We start from the raw sequence: 21,018 nt of genomic DNA, 5'->3' as shown, positions 1-21,018 counted from the left end.
GCCCCTACCAACCCTCCTCAATAACTAGGCAGAGTGTGCACAAAGGAAGTTTAAAAATGTTGATTGATTAATTAATGTAACTTCAGTACATCCTACCTCAAACAACCTAGATTTAAAGATTAACTCATCTTTAGATCTTATCAGTTAGATAAACAATTCACTAGGACAAAGCAAGCAGGCAGTTAGGTGACTCAGGTAGAACAAGGGAGGAGCCTGGGATCTGGAAGAACTGAGTTCAAATCCCTGCCCACAAACTGCATAACCATAGCAACCCATGGTTTGCCACTGTTGAAGCAAACGCCAAACTCTATTATCTTTGCCAAGAAAACCGTGGGGTCCCCAGGGTCACTGGAGTAGGATAGGACTGAATGAGTGCACAATGAGTATATATACACATACTCAATTTGCTTTTCCAAGAAGAAAGAACACTAGTGACAAAATGTCCTGAGACTATCAAACAAGTTTATAGATCGACTGTTGTGTTTATAGAACTAAAGTCCTAATCATGATGGACAGTGACCTTGGTTTCCCAGAGGCAATCACCAGTAGCCCATAAGCCTGGACAACAGGTCCTGTCAAGCTGGAAAGATTTCAAGGACAGCCTTGATTGGACTAGAGTTTAGGTCCATGACCCTGAGGCCCAGCTTGCCTAAATGCAAAGAAACTCTTCACTGGAAGGTTGGTCATTAGGTAATGAGATATTTTCGATTCCCAGCTCATTATGAAACATTTACTAAGGCAGCAAGATAAGAGTAAATGATAGAATCGAGATTCCCTATATATTACTGTCTCCAAGAAGATTTGAGCCCTCACTCTAATATCTGGGACAGCCTTACAAAATTCATACATAAAGTATAGATGAACTATTAGAAATATCTTACACTAAGTCACCTAGTCACCTAGGCTGTTCATGTCCTTGGTGCTATCATTAACTCCCCCCACTTCCTTTCCTTTAACAGAGGGACTAGAAGTAAAGAAGGAATGACTTGCTGACTGTCATCCAAAGGACTCATCTAATTGGGGACTGAACACATAAAAAAGAAGCTAAAAAAGATTTCACACAAATGAAATAAATTAATTAAATTTTATTTAAGTTAAAAGTGAAACAGTTAAAAGGGGAGTTTCTTTGACAAATATAAAATATAACTAATCATAAAGAACTAAAGATAACCATAAACTTAAAGGATTAAATGAGATAGTATTTGTAAAAACCTCTAACCCATCATCTGGCACATACCATAGATAGGTTGGTGCTCCATAAATGCTTATTCCTTTCCCTTTACTAAACAAAGATGCATTGTTTACATTCTAATATGGGGAAATGATACATGTGTCTTCACAAAACCCTAATTATCACCAAGGGAGATACTGGGTTGTCTAGTAAGAATGAGGACCTGGGATTGTGTTTTTTGTGTTTCCATGATCTTAAAAGAAAAAAATAAAGAGGAGGAAAGAGAAAAAGGGTGGGAAAAGTGATCTCATAATTTGAGAGTGCAAACAGAAGGCTGTACAAAAGAAGGAAGGGCAAGGGGGAGCAGAGAACACTTGACTCATGCCATCTGAATTGTTGTAGTTTGTCATTTTGTTCTTAAAGAGTACCATGAATCAGGGAGGTGATGCCAAGACATGCAAGTGAATTGGATTTAAGTGAGAGGAGGCTGCACAAAGTCCCCAGACTCACTTTTTCCTCCAGAGTCATCTGAGTTCATTGGCCAGATGTGAATCAGGATAAGTGGAGTTGACCCTGGATGCAGTAGGAGATCTTGGCCTTCTTAAAGTCTTTAACAAGTTTCAGGTTGATTGAGGCAATGCCCATTGAAAGATTAAAGCCAGGTAAGAAATGAGGCAGAAAATGGCCTCTTTTATCTCGTTAAAAAAAAAAATCAGTCTGGGAGGGGAAGACACTCTGGGTTTCTGAACAAATTAAGAATTAAGATTAAGAATGGGTAGTCTTACACAAAACAAATTCTAACTAAAGGGTAGGACAGGGAAGATAATTTCAAAAGAATGAAAAGATAAATAAGAACCTATGATTAGGCTCAGGGCAGAGAACCTGAGATCTAGCCCAGATGTTAAAAAACCAAGGATAGAGAAAAATGAACATTGAATAAACACAATTCCACAAGCAATTTGCTATCTAGTTCCTGAGGTGGATAACTCAGTACATAATAAGACTTTTTTTCTTTATTTTTTGTACAGGACCAATGTAGAATTTGTTTTGATTGGCATGGGCAGGAAAAGAGAAAGTGAATTTTGTCGATAAAAAAAATGAAATTTTAAAAATGAAATGACCAAGCATGACTTCAGAGACCAGATGATAGATACAACATGCTTTCCACCTCTTATCAGAGGTAATAGATTAAAGGTGCATAGTAAGATGTATGGCCAAAAGGATGCGAATATGGATTTCTCAGAAGACATGCAAACTTATCAACCAACTTATGAACCAATATATGAACCTATGAACCCATTAACCAAATCACTAATAGGAGAAATGCAAATTAACATAACTAAAACTCTACCTTAAACCATGAGATTGCTAAACATTACAACTTTTCTGATACATTGTTCAGGGAGCTATGAATTCCTACAGCTGTTTGAGAAAGGAATTTGGAATTGCACTCCCCCCACAAAAATATCACTAAATTGGGCATAATTTTTTTAGGGTTTTTTTTTTTGCAGGCAAATGGGGTTAAGTGGCTTGCCCAAAGCCACACAGCTAGGTAATTATTAAGAGTCTGAGGCCACATTTGAACTCAGGTACTCCTGACTATCCATTGTGCCACCTAGCCGCCCCCTGGGCATAACTTCTAACCTGACAATAGTATCACTACTAGGCACAGTGATCAATGAAAGAAGATTCAGAGAAAGCACTTTTTGTTGTACCCAAAAACTGGAAATTAAGGATATACTCACTGATTAACTTAACAAATTATATATGAATGTAAACAGATCATATGTATTGTAAGAAAATATGAAAAGAACATGAACTTGTATAAAATGAAGTGTAACATTACAATGAAGAACAATTTTGAGAGACTTATGAACTCTGATCAATGCATTACTAACCTCACCAGATCATGAAACATGCTTCCCTCCCCTTAACAGATGATGGGCTAGAGGTAAAGGACACAAATATATATTTTCAGACATGGCCAATCTATAGATTTCTTTTACTTGAGCATATTTATTTGTAATAAGGGAGGGCTTTTGGGGGTGATTAATGATGCAAAAAAAAAAAAACAGAAAGAAAAGGGCATCAATGAAACATTTTTAAAAACCAGAAGAGAGTAAAAGGAAATTCAGAAGGAAAAAAAGATAAGCAAGGCAATATGAGTAAAATACTGTATTAAACTTATATAGAGGCATTATTGTCCTTTGAAGAGGTGATGCCATGATATGCAAGTGAATTGGATTTAAGTGAGGGAGGGCTGTGCAAAAGTCTCACTTTCTCCTCTGGAACCATCTGGGTGCAATGACCAAGAAGCCAGTTGATCATTTCTATATTACTGAAGGGAAAACTGAATCCAGAAACAGTGAAATAATGGGTCCCTGTTTGCACTGGCAGGGTCAAAATCCCAAGTCGGAAACACAGTCTATTCCTCATGCTGCCTCTCTGAGTATAGATTAAAAAAAAATGGCCCAACCTACCCAGGGAAAAGTTCCTCACTAGGAGCTCCTTATCCTGAGGAAAACAGGTCTGAGTCCCCCTTCCCCCCAAAAAAATTATGTCTTTCACATCACCCACTCTATCCTCGGGCACTGAAAAGAACCCGCAGATGTGATGGGACTGAATTTGGAAGCAGCTAGGTAGGGCAGGGGACAGGTCTGGAGTAAGGACAGATGTGAGTTCAAGTCTGACCTTAGGTAGCCATGTGACTTTGGGCAAGTCATTTAACATCTGTTAAAGAAACTGCAATACAAGTTTCTGTTAAATGGGTAAAACAGCAACTACCCCAAAGGGCTATTGTGAGAACCAAATTAGATATCTTCTTGGAGTATAGAACGCACAGTATCCTTCCTATGTTTGTGTTTGTGGACAAATAGTACCAGTTCCAACTGAATTTTAACCCTTACCCCCTTCTTTGAGAGCCAGTTTCCTCTATAATAGAATCCCAGGCATTTGTAAAAGGTTTTAAGGTTTGAAGAGGGAAAAAGCTTATTAAAAAGGAAGGGAGACTGGAGAGCCAATTTGGGATTATGCCCAAAGGGCAACAAAAATGTGCATACCCTTTGACCGAGCAATACTAGATGATGAAAAAGGGTAAAAACATCACAAGTACAAAAAATGTTCACAGCAGCCCTGTTTGTGGTGGCAAAGAATTAGAAATCAAGTAAATGTCCTTCAATCGGGGAATGGCTTAGCAAACTGTGGTATATGGATGTCATGGAACACTATTGTTCTATTAGAAACCAGGAGGGATGGGAATTCAGGGAAGCCTGGAGGGATTTGCATGAACTGATGCTGAGTGAGATGAGCAGAACCAGAGGAACACTGTACACCCTAACGGCAACATGGGAGGGATGCTCAACCTTGGACTTGCTCGTTCCGTCAGTGCTACAATTTTGAGCTATCTGCGATGGAGAAAACCGTCTGTGTCCAGAGAAAGAACGGTGGAGTTTGAACAAAGACCAAGGACTACTACCGTCAAATTAGAAAAAAAAAAAGTATACTATTATGTAATTCTGCTATCTCTTATACTTTATGTTTCTCCCTTAAGGATATGATTTCTCTCTCATCACATTCAATTTGGATCAATGTACACCATGGAACCAATGTAAACACTAACGAACCGCCTTCTGTGGGGGGAGGGAAGCAAGAATGGGGCGAAAGTTGTAAAATTCAAAATAAAAAAAAATCTTTCTAAAAAAAAAAAAGGAAGGAGAAACGATCACGTCCTCCTTTCACCAAGTAGTTCTGGCACTGAGGGCAGGGGGGTCCGGGGAGGATCCAGGCAGCTGAGCGGCGGCGGCGGCGGCGGCCCCGGCCCCGGCCCCGGCCCCGGCCCCGCCCGGCCCCGGCCCGCCTAGCCCGGAGGAGCCGGCCCCGCGGCAGCAGAGGACCCCCCCCCCCCCCCCCCGTGCAGTCAGCGGCGGCGCGCTCGGGGGGGGGAGTTGGCCACAACTCGGGCGCGCGTGCACGCCGGTGCGTCTGCGCACGCGCGCGCGTGTCGGTGTCCGTGCGCGGGGCGCGGGGTCGGGGCCGTGACCGTGACGGAGCCGCCGGCGCCCCTGCCCCCTCCTCCCCGCGGCCCCACGCGACGCCCCCTCCCCGCCCGGCGCTCCCCCCGGGCCCCCGGGCCCCCGACTCACCGCACCCAGCCCAGGGCGCAGAAGGCGAAGGAGGAGCCCCATGACGAGCGGCCCGGGCGGCTCGGCTCCCGCCCGGCCCGGCCGGCGCGGAGGAAGGCGGCAGGAAGACTGAGAGGCGGCCGCGGGCCCGGCCCTATAACCCCCGCCCCCGGGAGGGCCCCGCCCCCGGCCCCGCCCCCGCCCGCCCCCGGCTCCCCGGCTCCCTCCCGGACCCCGAGGTGAGACCGAGCAAGGCAGGCACCTTCCGCCGGCTCCCCGACCCCCAGCGCGGCTGCGGGGCCCCGGGGTTCCCGGAATTTAGACTTTTAGCAAGGACGGGCGCTTGTGGGCGCCGGAGCCATTTGGGAACAGCGTGTTTGTATTCTCCCGAGGGGCTCCGTCCCGTCTGTGGTCTGTGGGCGTGCGGGAGAAGCAACGCCGCCTGGAAAACTCTTCTCTTGGGGCTGCTTATCTTTTCCGCCGTCGTTTGTGTCTTGTAGATGTTGGTCACTTCACCGACTTTGGAAGTCAGACTTCATCAGAGGTGTTGCAGACGTGAGAAGCAGTGGAAAGCGACAAAGGAAAATTATAAAATGATAAGTTATTAAGAGCAGAAGAAACAATACTATCGCATGAATAGAAAGCTGGCCTTGGAGTCAGGAACACTAACATTTACATAGTGCTTTAAAGTTTGCAAAATACTTTCTTTGAAGCGCTATCCCCACTTTACAGAAGAGGGATTTTGGGAAAGATTGATTGCCCTGGGTCACACGTTTGATGAAGGTCTGAAAAAACTCAGATCTTGCTGATTCTGAGTGTACCCCTCTGTCCGCTGGGCAGAAGAATACAAAAGATTCACTCCCCATTAGATCTTTACTTTTATGAAGTTTGAAGCTAGCGTGTGTGATCATAGACAAAGCACTTGATTTCAGTGCCTCAAGCAGCTCTTTTTTTTTTTAGATTTTTCAAGGCAATGGGGTTAAGTGACTTGCCCAAGGCCACACAGCTAGCTGATTATTAAGTGTCTGAGGTCGGATTTGAACTCAGGTACTCCTGACTCCAAGGCCAGTACTCTATCTGCTGCACCACCTAGCCACCCCTCAAACAACTCTTAAAACAAGTTACAGCTGATTTCCAGAGCAGGGGCAATTTCTATGTCCACATTTAAAAAAAAAAACTAATGCAAAACTTTTTCTCCCATCTTTTCTCCTGATTTTAGCCACAGTTACTTTATGCAAAAGCTTTTAAATTCTATGAAATTTGAACAACTTATTTGTGTCTGTAAATGAAATTATTTTTTTGAGCGGTAATAGAATACTGGATCTGGAGTCAGCAAGACCTGAGATCATTATGTGTGACCTCAGCCACTTGCTAGTTTCAGTTAAGGGTATAAATGATTTAAAAAAATTGTCTGTTTTTAGTTCCTTGAATTATTTTGCTGTGTGTTTGTGTGTGTGTGTGTGTGTGTGTGTGTGTGTGTCTATGGTTATATACCTCAGAAGTTGGAACTGTTTCAATCCAGGACTCTGAATTTCTGAGAATGTAGAAATTATTACTGATTTATATACTGATTTGTTTATTATTTTATAATCATTGTTTATAAAGCAATTTGTAGAAAAATAAGAGCTAAATTTAGTTATCATAGTCAAAGTTTTCCTTTCAGGAGACAGAGCTCTTTGCTGATGAGAGACAGTGTAGAGGCAAGAACCCAGGGTTTGGAGTCAGAAACTTGGGATATGGTCATATGAAGTATATCTGAATTATTTATTACTGGGATGCCAATGAACAAGCCACTTTCCCTTTCTGGGTCTCAATTTCCTTTGTAAAATGTTTTAAGGAGAAATGGAGAAACATAGGAATTAACTGTTGTATGTTTTTTTTTCTTTTTTTTAAATTTATTTAAGTCAATGGGGTTAAGTGGCTTGCCCAAAGTCACAGGGCCAGGCAATTCTTAAATGTCTGAGGGCGAATTTGAACTCAGGTCCTCCCGACTCCAGGGCCGGTGCTCTGTCCACTGCGCCACCTAGCCGCCCCAGTTGCATGTGTTTTTAATTTTGTTTGATGATTTTTTTTTAATTTGTAGAAAAGAAGTCTCACTCGCAGAGAAGCAAAAGTAGAGGGTTAGATTCAAAATAAAAACAAAATTAAATGAGTTGAACTAGATGATTCCCCAAAAGTGCCATCTAAGATGTCTCCCTATGATCCCATAAAAACAGAGAAGTCTTTATTGCTCTCAGAAAAGTCCCACACTGGGGCGGCTAGGCGGCACGGGCCCTGGAGTCAGGAGGACCTGAGTTCAAATCCGACCTCAGACACTTAATAATCACCTAGCTGTGTGGCCTTGGGCAAGTCGCTTAACCCCATTGCCTTGTAAAAGAAATTTTTTTTAAATCCAATCCTTAGAACACTTTGGGCGCAGGGGGTAGTTGGAGAAAACCCAGGGGCCAGCCCTGACTCGGGGCCATTCGATTCTGGACGGGGTGGGCGGGGCGGCTCGGAGAGGCGGGGCCGAGATGGAGAGGGGCGTTGGCGTACGTTGGGGGCGGGGCCAGAAGGGAACCCCGGGAAAAGGCAGGCGGGGGGGGGGGGGTGTAGTTCAGGGCTCCGCCGCCTCCTCTACTCAGGACGGGGAGAGGAGGGCCCGGGACTGCTCTCGGGTCCCCCCGAAAGGTGGAGCTGTGGGGGCAGGGCTGTTCCTCTGCCATCCTCGGAGTTGGGGTTCAGGATGAGAGGGGCCGAGCCAGCATGGAGCCTCGGTGGAGGGGCGGCAGCACTTATCACGTGCCCCGGAGACAGGAAGGGGCGGAGCTTTGGGCCGAGCGCCCTATGGCTCCTTTACGCACGTGGGCTGTCAATGGCAGAGCCTGGGAGGGGCGGGGCCATGTCACGTGGAGTAGAACCGCCGGAGGAGGGCGGGACTCCGGGGCGGGGCCAACGCCGTGGTCCTATCACGGGAGAGAGAGCGCCCCGCCTCCGCGGAAGGGGCGGGCCCCTCGCGGAAGGGGCGGGCCCCTCGCGGAAGGGGCGGGCCCCTCGCGGAAGGGGCGGGGCAGAGGCGCGTTTTCCTGGGGCTGCGGAGGAAGGGGCGGCCGCGGGGCCCGTCCATCCGCCCCTCTCCCCGGACTGCAGGGGCCGCTCTAGGAGGCGCGGCGGAGGCGGTGGCCGAGCCATGGCGGCCGGCCCAGGTCCCGGCCCGGCCGCGCGGGCGGCGCGCACCGTGCTGGGGCAGGTGGTCCTGCCCGGGGAGGAGCTGCTGCTGCCCGAGGCGGCGGGGCCGGGCAGCGAGGGCTCGGCGGAGCAGATGCTGCGCTTGGGGGCCGTGGTGCGGCCCCGCGCCCGCGTGGTGTGCGGGCCGGGCCTGCGGCGCTGCGGGGACCGCCTGCTGGTGACCAAGTGCGGCCGGCTGCGCCACAAGGAGCCGGGCGGCGGCGGCGGCGGCGGCGGCGGCGGCGTGTACTGGGTGGACTCCCAGCAGAAGCGCGTGAGTGAGCGGGCGCGGGGGCGCGGCCGGCCCGGGGGGGGGGGCGCGGGGGCGCGGCCGGCCCGGGGGGGGGGGGCGCACATGGCGTCTTGGACCACCTTCCCTGGCGCGCATGCGCGGCCGCGCCGGCAACCCGGCCCTCCTAGTTGTCAGTTTTCTCCTTAATTGTCAAGTCGCAGGTTTGGGCTCCGCGGCCTCCAGGCTCTTGGTAAGATGCCGTTCTTTGAGCCCAGTGATTTAGCCGGGCTAGAGGTATTTTATATATCTATACACACACACACACACACATATATATACACATACATGCGCGCACACACACACTTTCATTGTCTCTTGTTAGCTCTACAAGGTATTTCCATCATTAACCAGAAAGCTATAGTATCCCACACATGGGACTATCAGAATAGGCCTTCTTGCCCCGGTCCTCTGTGTTGGGGCATCATGTGCCCTCTGCCCCCCACACCCTCACCTAGCGGACTACAGAATGAAGCTCCAAAGACTGACACCACCTCACTACTTATTGCCTATTCTCTACTGTCCTACCTTTGCTAGGGCCTGAAACCGGACCTTTACCCTCACTTCTCCAACTCTGCACCTTCCTGTATTAAAACCTTTCTTGGTCAGTTATATGTTCTTGAAGACAGGGACTATTTAATTTTTTGTTTTTGTTATCTCCAGTCACAAGTACTTATTGAAGGATTTTCTGCAATATCTCCACTTCCCACTCGATTAAGTCTCCTCTCTCCTTGACCTAACATTTTGTTTATAATGCATGTTCAGTTCAAATATATAAGTGCCTACTGTGTACAAGTCATTATGCTAGAGAAAATAGAGACAAATCACAAGTTCTTTCCCTTAAAAAAATCAAAATAATATCTTGAGACATGAAGCAAAGTCATACATTCCATAAAGATTGTGGGGTGATGGGGTAAAAGAAATTAACATAAACATCCAAGAATATTTGAGGTGAAAGAGAACATTGAGGATGTATTGTTGATGGGAGAGACTAGGAGCAAAATGATCAATTAGGATAGAAGTGCCTGGTCATTAGTTTAATTATAGTTGTACATGGGATACCCTTTTGCTACACTGAAAACTCCACAAATGCAGAGGTAATTCTTATCTGTCAGTGTCTGTGCCTCGTTGTTTGGTGAATGGAATGAATAAACTAAACACTTGTTAAAAGCTTTCCATATCCTTCCTATGTGCTTCCTAGGTACTGTTAATTAAATTGAATGGATAAAATTAGTGGATAAATCTCTCAAGTTTGAGATCTTTGAAGCAAAATTCAGTTATTAAGAAATTAATCGTTGAGATTGTTCTGTATTGGTTTGTACCATTTTCCTATATCTGGAATTCATAATTCCACAAATATTAATTTGTTTACTATGTGCAGGGCCCTGGACCGAGTGCTGTGTATTCTCACCTGTGGAATCTGTGGGATCTGATTGGTGCAGTTGTTCTCTTCCCTGACTGCCTGTTCTGTGCAGCTATCTAGGACCTTCATGAATTTGCTTGTAGATCCAAAGGCCAAAAATTAAATTGCAGCCCTAAAGCAGCTTACATATTTAGACAAATATTTATAAAATAATATTGATACTGAAATGTTAAAATATACTTTCTAAAAGGAGAAATGTATCAGTTTTGATCAATGTATAGCATGGAAGCAATGTAAACATTATCAGACTGCCTTCTGTTGGGGGGAGGGAAGGGGGGAAATTGTAAGATTCAAAACCTTACAGAAAAAAGATAGAAACTACTATTGTATGTGATTGGAAAACAAAATATTTATTAAAAAAATTTTTTAAAGAGTAAAGGCTATATAGAATGTTAAAAAAAAGTAGAAATGTAAAAATCTATTGGCAGGGCTTGCTGGTGAAATTTTTTTCTATTTTCAGGTGTCTATATGCTTATGTTTTATGACTTCTCTTTCAGTATGTCCCTGTGAAAGGAGACCATGTGATAGGCATTGTGACTGCTAAATCTGGTGACTTATTCAAGGTTGATGTTGGAGGAAGTGAACCAGCTTCTCTGTCTTACTTGGCATTTGAAGGAGCAACCAAAAGAAACAGACCAAATGTGCAGGTAACAGGTTCTTTTTTGTATTGTGACATCAAATCATGAGATCACATTAGATATTTGTACATTGCCTGGTACATTACTAGGTGTTTAATAAATGCTTGTTCCCCTCTCCTGTCCCCCTCTTCCATTTATCTGAAAGAACTGAGTTCTGAAGTCAATGTCACCCCTGCACCATGGTTTTACCCATTTGTTCAGCTAGTGTGTTTATTAGACCTGTTTAAGACTTCTGTAATTAGCTTCTTTTCCCTCATTTGTTTCAGCTCTTCTGCCGAAGAGGGCAGTATGGGAAAGTGTTAAATCACAGAAATCTCTCTCCCTAAATGAGCACCATGACTTGCTGCCTTACATTCCCTAAAAATCTGACTCTTCAAGTAGCACAGGTCACATTCATTCCTTCTACGTGTAATTGTGAAAGCAATAAATGTGTATTTGTTGTTTAGTTAGGAATTTTCTTTAAGTTGCCCACTTTGGGATTAGGGTGGAGAACTGAAACCCTGCTGCAAAAATTATTTTGATGCAGGCAGATTTGCCACCCTGAAATTTACCTGCAGTAACAGCTTTGGTAAATATAGAGCTAGCCTTGGAACCAGGAAGATCTGGGGTCAAATCCTACCTCTGACATACTGAGAGTTATGTTCCTGGTCAAATCACTTAACACTTTGGTGTTCTAGGGAACTTTCTAAAACTAAGGTTGCAGGGGTGGCTAGGTGGAAAAGTAGATTAGAGCACTGGCCCTGGAATCAGGAGTACCTGAGTTCAAATCCGGGCTCAGACACTTAATAATTACCTAGCTATGTGGCCTTGGGCAAGTCACTTAACCCCATTGCCTTGCAAAAAACCCCAAAAAACAACCCCCCCCCCAAAACTGAGGTTGCTAAACAAGGGCCCAATTGTATTGCTAGAGAGAATTCCCTTATCCAGTAATTCCAGATATATCGGGGCAGTCCCTTTACCTGTTTTAAGGATTTGGCATTTAATAAATACCTGTTGGTTTTGATTGGAAGAATGAACCTTGAGGTGTTTTCTGGATTCATGCAGCCCGTCCAGTTTGAGGAACTCCTATGGAAGAGTGATTTGTTAACTTTCCATGACTTCAAAGTGGCCCTGAGGTCTAGATGTATAGACTGAAGCACCTAACTATGGGTATCAGATCACCCAGACCCAGAAGTTACCTGAACTGGCTGACCTTCCTAAAACACAATGCTTCTCTGCTGCCTATAGGACAAAATATAGACTTCTGTTAGATATTTAAGGGCCTCACAATCTTGTGTGGGCCACAAAACTTTAATCTGTACAAGAGACACTTAGAGCTCTGAACATGCAGTTTCCTAACCAGTTGGGTCTAGGACTTTCCTCATAGTCTGGGACCCTTCTGCTTGAGGAAGAATAACTTTTATAGTCATCTGGGAATACTAGAAATAGAATGAGGTGGTATAATTCCATGGTTGATCAATTCTAAAAGTGGGGAAATTTTGTGATTGGCTAAGGAAAATGTCCATCAATCACCAACACTTTGCCAGCAGGTCTTCATATTCATTAGCCTACAAGTCATCAACTGTTGTTTTGTCTTAATATTAGTGCTTAATAAACACTTGTTGAATTTATCATTAGCTAGCTGTGACTGATAGGGAATAGCAGCCAAAAAGCAGATTGCTGGGATTGAACTGCCTTATATCTCATCACATAATATTATTTTAGGTGGGAGATCTCATTTATGGCCAGTTTGTTGTTGCCAATAAAGACATGGAACCAGAGATGGTCTGTATTGATAGCAATGGAAGAGCAAATGGAATGGGTGTAATTGGACAAGATGGCCTGTTGTTTAAGGTGACACTGGGTTTAATCAGAAAGTAAGTACTGTAGCCCAGTCTTCTTACTTTCCATATACTTTGCAGGGAAAAATGACCTGTTTGAATTTTTATTTTGCATTTGTAATCTGAAATTTTTCCTTCAGGGTTAAATAAATGGAAATTTCAGTACATAATTTAAAGACAAAATTTAAGTGTCTCTGACTTTCACTTAGTTTAAGGGTTTGGTACATTGTTTAGTCTATGACTGCATAACAGTTTATCTTCTTCTTGATATGGGCTATTAATAAGTATCTAGCCTGCTAGATAACTCTAAATGTTTCAATCCTGATTTAAATTTTCTATAGCTTCACAAGAAGCTCTTTTCGTAATAATGTTGCCTAAAATTTACATACCACTATATAATTTTCTAAATACCATTTTGCTATTCTGTGGTATTATGAAGACTCTTAAGTGGTGTCATGATGGATTGAAAGAATTAATTCTTCCTAAACATTGAACAAAAGAATCCCTACTCTGATAACTGACTATGGTGGTCTGAGCAAATCCCTTCATCTCTCTGAACTCTGATGTCTACTCTTTTCATCAGCAGGCATAATCATTAGACTACCTCTTTCCCGTGGTTATTGTGGAGAAATCACTTTGTATACTTTAAAAGTGCTGTATAAATTATTGTCATTATGTCTTTTGGGGGGGGGGCGATAGCATCCATAATCAGCTAAATTCAATTATTAGGAAGATAATGAGTGCATTGTTGTAGGTATTCAGAATATCTGTGGGCTCGATTAACATATTAAAAAGTGAGTTTTCTAGAGTATTTATGCATCTAAAGCATTCTGGGAACTAAAAAGGAAGAGAGTTCTACATTTAGAGCTAGAAGGAATTTCAGAGATCATCTGATCCAGCCTCCTTATTTTGTAGAACTATGGTTTTTGCTGCAAAGTTGGTGAAATGTCGGGGGTTGACTTTCTTTTAACCAGATACTTTTCACATGATTCTGAAATGGAAGAGGGAGGGACAAGGATTGATTAGGGGAAGAAAAAACATAATACATGTAATTTTTGTAGTTTATATAACTGAAAGCAGAGAGAAATTTGGGATATTTCTTTGACTTACACTTTTTAACATCATTTATTTCTCTAATCCCACAGACTGTTAGCTCCTGAATGTGAAATTATCCAAGAGATAGGAAAACTCTACCCACTGGAAATAGTATTTGGAATGAATGGAAGAATATGGGTAAAAGCAAGAACTATTCAACAGACTTTAATTCTGGCAAATGTTTTGGAAGCCTGCGAACACATGACAACAGATCAAAGAAAGCAAATATTTTCTAGGTTGTCAGAAAGTTGATGTTGCTTCTCTACTTCATTCCTTATATGGATTATGATATGAACCAGTAATAACATTGATGATTTTATAATTTTTCATCTTCAGATGAAACCTTTCCTTCTCACCAGTACCTTAAAATAACGTACAATAAAAATGTTTTGTTGAAATTTTTTTTATTAGTAAGAAAGCCATTAGAAAAGTCATTATCAGAAGGGATACCCCCCCCCCCAGTCAAATAGCCAATCCAAATTCAGCTAGGTAGAGCCAGGCCCAAGAGGACGTGGTTCACAAAGAGCAAGCATAAATTTGAGGTTGGGAGGGAATAGGGAAGAATGAACGCCAACCCTGCATTTACCATTTCTGCCACCTGACATATTTCCTCCTTTTTTGAAACTGAAAACACAGAACTTGTGAATGTACGTCAGTTGTTAACAAGTGTTTTTGGCTTTGCTGTATCCAGCCCTGTTGTGTGCTGTTTTTTACCCTACTGCCTTGGCCCTTTCCTTTCCTCCCCTCCCTGCTTTCCTCTTCATTTTCACAGCACATAGTTATTGCAGGTGAATGAAAGCTGCCATCAAGGATATGAGTTCTCTAGTTTGAGGCACTCCTGCATTTCCCTCCTAAGCTTTCTATATTTTCTGTGTTTTACTTTAGAAACACTGGTTAGACTTTGTTAAAACAACAATATTATTTTCTTTGGCTTTTCCTCACTTCACTTCTGACCCACATGTTTGGTTCTGGGTTACTGTGACTCAAAAAGCAAATAGGAAAGAATGGCCTAACAGGTTGGACCATCTATTGACCTACCCACACACAATTGGATGCCTTCTCTTAGGCTAGAGATCAAACACTGATATAGTCCTTACACCAGATCATAGATAGTTTCCTTTACCTTTTTCCCTACCACCTCTAAAATTCTTTCCATAAAAAGATAAATGATGCAAGCAGAATGGGATCCAATTTAAAAGAATATATCTAGGCATAGCTAAGTGACGCAATAAATGGGAACACCGACTCCAGAGTCAGGAGTACCTGAGTTCAAATCCGGCCTCAGACACTTAATAATGGCCTAGCTGTGTGAGCTTGGGCAAGTCACTTTATTGTCCTAAATAATTTTTAAAAAGAGAAATGACTTAAAAAATATATATCTGAAAATGTGGAGAAATAGGCATATTACCTTGGAGAACAATTGATTTCACTCCTACAGGTCTGTCAATATAGCTCTGCCCAAACCAAAATTCATACCAGAGAACTCCATTTATTAGGCAGATTAGATTGTATTTGCTTAACTATTGCAAACTCTGGGTTTTATATCACCTGGGATGAAGTAATTTGGGGGTTTGTGTTGCATTGTGGATCTATATCTAATTCAAGCATTAAAGATCGGTGAGTTTTTTAAAAATTAGGCAGTTTTCGGTGTTTGGTAAGTAACTGTTAAATGCAGACTTATACAGATAAAATTTTGTGTTGTGTTGGAAGAAGTGTAAAACTTTCTACCGTTGGCCACATATTTTGCAAGTAGCCCCAGTATTTGTCCTCAACTGTAAATAGTCAATAGTGAGATGCTATGCTCCTATCATTTTAAAAAATGGATCAAGAGAACTGAAAATTTAGGAATGTTGGGTCTCATTCAAGTAATCAAGAACCTTGAAACATCATGTGGGTAACTATAAATTTGAAGACCTGTGTCTCCTAGAACTCTGAAGGCTTATCAGGGCAAAATATTCAGGAAAACAAAAGTCTTTTAAGAATGGGTTTACCAATAGTTGGAAGCCAGTATTGTTAGGATTTCTTGAAAATTGCCCATTTGGGTCAGTCCACTTGGATATTTCCTCCTTCCACCTGTCACACTGTTCCAAAGATAAATCCTTTGTGTACACCAACATGTAAGAAAGCTATGTCATGATAATCAAAATGGATGTTTTCAGATGACCTACTTACATCTTTAATGGGTAAAAGATTAAGAACAGCAACAAAAATCTTAACAGTTAATCCATTTGTATTTTAAATGTGAGAATGGAATTCCAAATAACCCACTTGCTTCATGACTTAAATTTATGGTTATGGTATTGTGTCAATGATTTTTTTTTTAGGTTTTTTGCAAGGCAAATGAGGTTAAGTGGCTTGCCCAAGGTCACACAGCTAGGTAATTATCAAGTGTCTGAGACCAGATTTGAACCCAGGTACTCCTGACTCTAGGGTATCCACTGTGCCACAGTGATCTTTCAAATAAAAGAAAACGTTAAGTAATTTTTAAAAAGCCATTAAAATAGCAAAAAAAAAATTGCATATTGATTGAAACAAAAGCAGTTAATTGCTATTGCTTTGAAGGTCTTAGAGAAGACTAGTTTGCAGTTCCTTCACCTCTTAAAATAAGCCACACAATCAGATGCTGAACTTAAATATTAAAGGGAGATCTATAGGAACTTTTGCTAAACATTTAAGTTTACCTAAAGTGACAAAAAACAATTGTCCTTTTAAAACTTGATAGGTCAGCAGAAAGGATAATGATCATTGTTGGAAGGGTTGTGGGAAATCTGGGACACTATTACACTGTTGATGGAGCTGTGAACTCATCCAATCTTTCCAGAGAGCTATTTGGAACTATGCCCAAAGGGCAACAAAAATGTGCATACCCTTCGACCTAGCAATACCACTACTGTGTCTATACCCTGAAGAGATGATGAAAAAAGTGTAAAAACATCACTTGTACAAAAATATTCATAGCAGCCCTGTTTGTGGTGGTTAAGAATTGGAAATTAAGTAAATGACCTTCAATTGGGGAATAGTTTATCAAACTGTGGTATATGTATGTCATGGAACACTATTGTTCTATTAGAAACCAGGAGGGACAGGATTTCAGGGAAGCCTGGAGGGTTTTGCATGAACTGATGCTGAGCGAGATGAGCAGAACCAGGGAAAACACTATGCTCTAACAGCAACATGGGGGTGATGTTCAACCTTTATGGACTTGCTCATTCCATCAGTGCAACAATCGGACAATTTTGGGCTATCTGCGATGGAGAATACCATCTGTATCCAGATAAAGAACTGGAGTTTGAACAAAAACCGAAGACTATAACCTTTAATTTAGAAAAAAAATACCTGATATTGTCTGATCTTGTTACCTCTTAGACTTCTTGTCTCTTCCTTAAGGATATGATTTCTCTCTCATCACACTCAATTTGGATCACGGTACAACATGGAAACAGTGTAAAGACTGGCATTGCTTTCCATGGCGGGGAGCTAAGTAAGATTGGGGGAAAAATTGTAAAACTCTAAATATAATCTTTAATTTAAAAAAAAGCTTGATAGGTCAGTGTTCAAACATTTAAGCCTTCTTTGTGTTGGTTCTTCACCTGATAGCTTTCCCTTTTCAGGGGGAGATTGGTGCCTTATGCTTGCATTCCTGTTGATTCAGTTCTCTCATCTTTATCACTCTCAGAAAAGAATCATTGTGAAGTAAGTTTCTGAAGTAGAAATTTCACCTCTGACGACTGGATTTCTGCCTTTTAGCCACACAGATAAAAGAGTATGGAACCATGTAGAATAGTTGTATTTTTTCTTCTCTGTAAATTATTATTAAAATTACATGCTGATATATTGCTAACTTCATACAGATATACAAATGGATGAAAGAAGGAAACAGCTTTTGTTCCCCAGGGGATAGAAGCCTTGGAATTAATAACCTGTATTCTTAGAACACACAAATCAGCAGGCAGGTTTTAATTCCCTCTTAGTTTCAGCAGAACCCAAGGATGCTTTCAATCAGCTTCACCTATAACAAGTCTTTCTTTAATATGGGCTTCAGGTACTGTGATAGGACCTAGGGATTCAAATCCAAAATTTAAACTTCCTACTCAGCAGCAGGGAATCCTCTGGAGTAGGCAACAAGTGCATAAATCAGTACATAGAATAATATAGAGAAAATAAATACAAGGTAATGAAGGAGGGAAGGAACTGAGGAAGGATTCCATGGTGCCCAGGTGAGGATGCAGGCAGTTCTCATTCTGGGAACACTGGGCAAAGGCACAGGAGTGGTATGCTACAGGTGAGGCTGACTGTAGGCTTCTTTAGACATTTCTCCCCTGGAATCAGGTATGGACCTCCCAAAACACACACCCCTTCCACTTCTAGCTCTGAGATCTGACTCAAATTGGCATTAGCTCATCCTCTGCAAAAGACCTGTTAATCAACTGCCCTCACCATCTCCAACTTGCAATTTCAGAACTATTGTCCTGAGCCTCTACTCACACTAGGCATCATCTTCCCCAGTAGAATTTCTCATTGTGTCATTGAGTGCTAGACAGGACTAATGTATAGAAAGGCTGGAATGAGGGTCAGTTTGTGAAGGGGAATTTAATGAGTGAAGGAGTGATGTGATCAGATCATTGCGAAGGTAAAGTCATTGGCAGCTTGGTAAGGAATGTGCTAGAACTGGGAAAGACCTGGAGCCGAAAATAATTAGGAAAGCATTGCATTATTAATGCAAGAAGTATTGAACTACAGTATAGCTTGTGAGCAGACAGATATATTTGGTCATGAAAAATGACCAAAAATTTGGTCACTCAGTTGTAGAAGTAGAAAAGGCAACATTGGGTATTTCCTTGTCCCATATCAAATACAGCAGTGAACTTGAGGACCTGGGTGGCCAGAAAAATGGTGGTGGTACCTTTACAGAATAGAGAAGACCAGAACGGGAGTTTTGTGAGGAAAGAATGAATTCTGCTTTGGGCATGTTGAACTTGAAACGTCTTCAGAACAATCAGTTTGAAATGTGCAGGAGACATTTGGTAATATCTGGCCTAAGCTCAGGAAAGAGCCTTGAAGCACAGACATAGGGGCTTGATAGGGATAATGAAGCAGCAAAGGAGATCAGAGTAATCAGATAATCGGGAGGAGGAGAGTGTCATGAAAATCCCGAAGAATAAGTTGTAAATGATGATAGCCAGCAGTGGCATATAGGAGGAAGGAAAGAAGTTTGGGGACTAAGGGGGAAAAAATCATCTAACTTCGTAGGAGAGGAGATCACTACTAACTTCAGAAAGAACAGTTTTATCTCAGTGATAAGGTTGAATGTACAACTAAGGTTGGAGAGTGGAGGCAGGAAAATTGAGCTTTTTGAGGAGGTCAACTAAAAGAGAACGAGAGGATGCAAAAATGATTGAATCTCTAGTAAGGGTTTTTTTTTTTTTTAAGATGGGAGGATTTGGGTATTAGGAAGAAACCAGTAGATGGATAGAAATAAGTTGACTCCAAAGGAAAAAAAAAGGATGATTAAGGGGCCAGCTGCTAGACAGGTTATAAGAATGACATAAAGGATCTGTGGAGGTGATAAGAGTCACTTCCTTAATCCAAAAAGAGTGAGTGTCAAAGATGTCTCTGACCAATTCATTCCACATGCTGGACCACACTCATGTAATCAACTCTGATTTAGATTATATTCCAACAGAAGCTTTTTAAAACTGGAAGAAGAAGGCTGAAGTGATACCTTTTAGAATCATAAAGATTGTGGGGTAGTGGAACGAACAATGGCTGGCCCTCACATTTCTTTGTCAGATTCCCCCCTCCGCCCCGAAACAATGATATTAGGGTAAAGTACAATGATTGTTAGCAAAATCTAGTTTATATAAAAGTGTAATTTATTATCTTTTCACATTCCCTCATGCCATCAACCATATAAAAACTAAATAATTGCAACATCTTGTAAATTTACCCTTTTCAGATTACAGAGCAGAGAGAACCAAATCTGAAGAATTTTCTTTCTGGATGAAATATAGGACTACTGGATCCCCCTGAGTTTGTGTGCCTTAAATGAGAGAAACAATAAGGAAGGAGTTAGGAAACAAATAGGAAAACATATCAGGGATGGACAGTTTAAGATCTAATCATAATATAAACCAAAGAACAAATAGTTGTGTGACTGTGATATGATTCTGCTGTTCAAAAGTCTGGATTCTCCATTCTTCCTCACTCCCAACCTCTCAAACCAATTAATGAGCTACATGCAAGAAAACCAGTGTCTGCTTTAGTGACCAAAAATAGTAATAATCAAACTTGATCACCAATTTTTTATGTGACTTGGTTCCCAATGACTTTTATTTGATTCTAAAATGCAGAAAGACATGTGAAAAAGGGAAAAGATTCATCAGATCTATTTACTCCTGGAATGATTTGGCATCATTCTGGTTCTGCCGCTTATCTTGTGTTGTTCAGTAGTGTCTGACTCTGCAATCCTGTGGACTTGTACGTGGAGTGATTTGTCATTTCTTCTCCAGTGTATCCCTACACAACTCATGTCTAAAGTCAAATCTGAATGCAGATCTTCCTGACTCCAGGTCCAGTGTTCTATCTGCTACATCACCTAGCTCCCTCTTACTTACTTACTATGAAACCCTGGACAAATCACCTAAACTTTTAGGTTTCAGATTTCTCCACTGTAAAATAAAAAGGCTGGGTTTGTCTTTGATGCCCTTTCCAGTTCTATATCTCTGATCCTATTAACATTGAGACTCTTCAAAAGTGGTGATGATGGGAAGACTTAACATGTGCTGATACAAAGTGATGTGAGCAGAACCAGGAGAACCTTGTTCATGGTTTACAGCAATATTGCATAATGATCTTAGGCAATACAATGATTTAGGATAATTCCAAAGGACTTATGATGAAAAATACCAGCTACCTCCAGAAAAAGAACTGATGGGAGTCTGAATGTAGATTGAAGCATATTTTTTTTATTTTCTTAATTATTCTTTGGCTTTTAATCTGCATTTGCTTTTGCAATATGGCTAATATGGAAACATATTTTGTATGACTACACATATAGAATTTTTAACATCAACTGGACTAGAATCAGTCTCAAACTTGGGGATGACTGGAGCCAAAACAGACTAGGCTAGAAAAAAAGAGTTAAGACACAAACAGAAGTTTCATAAATTTCAGAATGAGGAAAATGATGCCTGCAGACAGAAGACCCCCCCCCCCTACACACACACACACACACACACACACACACACACACAC

The 21,018-nt window shown here is 42.0% G+C and overlaps 2 protein-coding genes across 2 annotated transcripts in view; one reads left to right on the top strand and one right to left on the bottom strand.

Annotated features, from left to right (window-relative positions):
- The window catches only part of LOC141498919 (uncharacterized), a 30,523-nt gene extending 22,526 nt beyond the window's left edge, over positions 1 to 7,997 (bottom strand). Inside the window, exons 1-3 of the mRNA XM_074201959.1 lie at positions 7,748 to 7,997; positions 5,634 to 5,811; positions 5,314 to 5,584 (exon numbers count right to left, since the gene is read on the bottom strand). Coding sequence (XP_074058060.1) covers positions 5,314 to 5,584; positions 5,634 to 5,811; positions 7,748 to 7,997 — 699 coding nt within the window. The remainder of the gene's footprint in view (positions 1 to 5,313; positions 5,585 to 5,633; positions 5,812 to 7,747) is intronic.
- A 315-nt stretch (positions 7,998 to 8,312) lies between these two features.
- On the top strand, positions 8,313 to 14,162 carry EXOSC3 (exosome component 3). Its single transcript, XM_074207860.1, has 4 exons — positions 8,313 to 8,773; positions 10,709 to 10,858; positions 12,554 to 12,705; positions 13,815 to 14,162. The coding sequence occupies exons 1-4, from the start codon at positions 8,462 to 8,464 to the stop codon at positions 14,014 to 14,016; spliced, it is 816 nt and encodes a 271-aa protein (XP_074063961.1). The 5' UTR covers positions 8,313 to 8,461; the 3' UTR covers positions 14,017 to 14,162.
- The last annotated feature ends 6,856 nt before the right edge of the window (positions 14,163 to 21,018 follow it).

This window comes from Macrotis lagotis, chromosome X, assembly GCF_037893015.1.
Source record: "Macrotis lagotis isolate mMagLag1 chromosome X, bilby.v1.9.chrom.fasta, whole genome shotgun sequence".
NCBI classification, from domain to species: Eukaryota; Metazoa; Chordata; class Mammalia; order Peramelemorphia; family Peramelidae; genus Macrotis; species Macrotis lagotis.
This window is presented reverse-complemented; position numbering and strand designations above follow the sequence as displayed.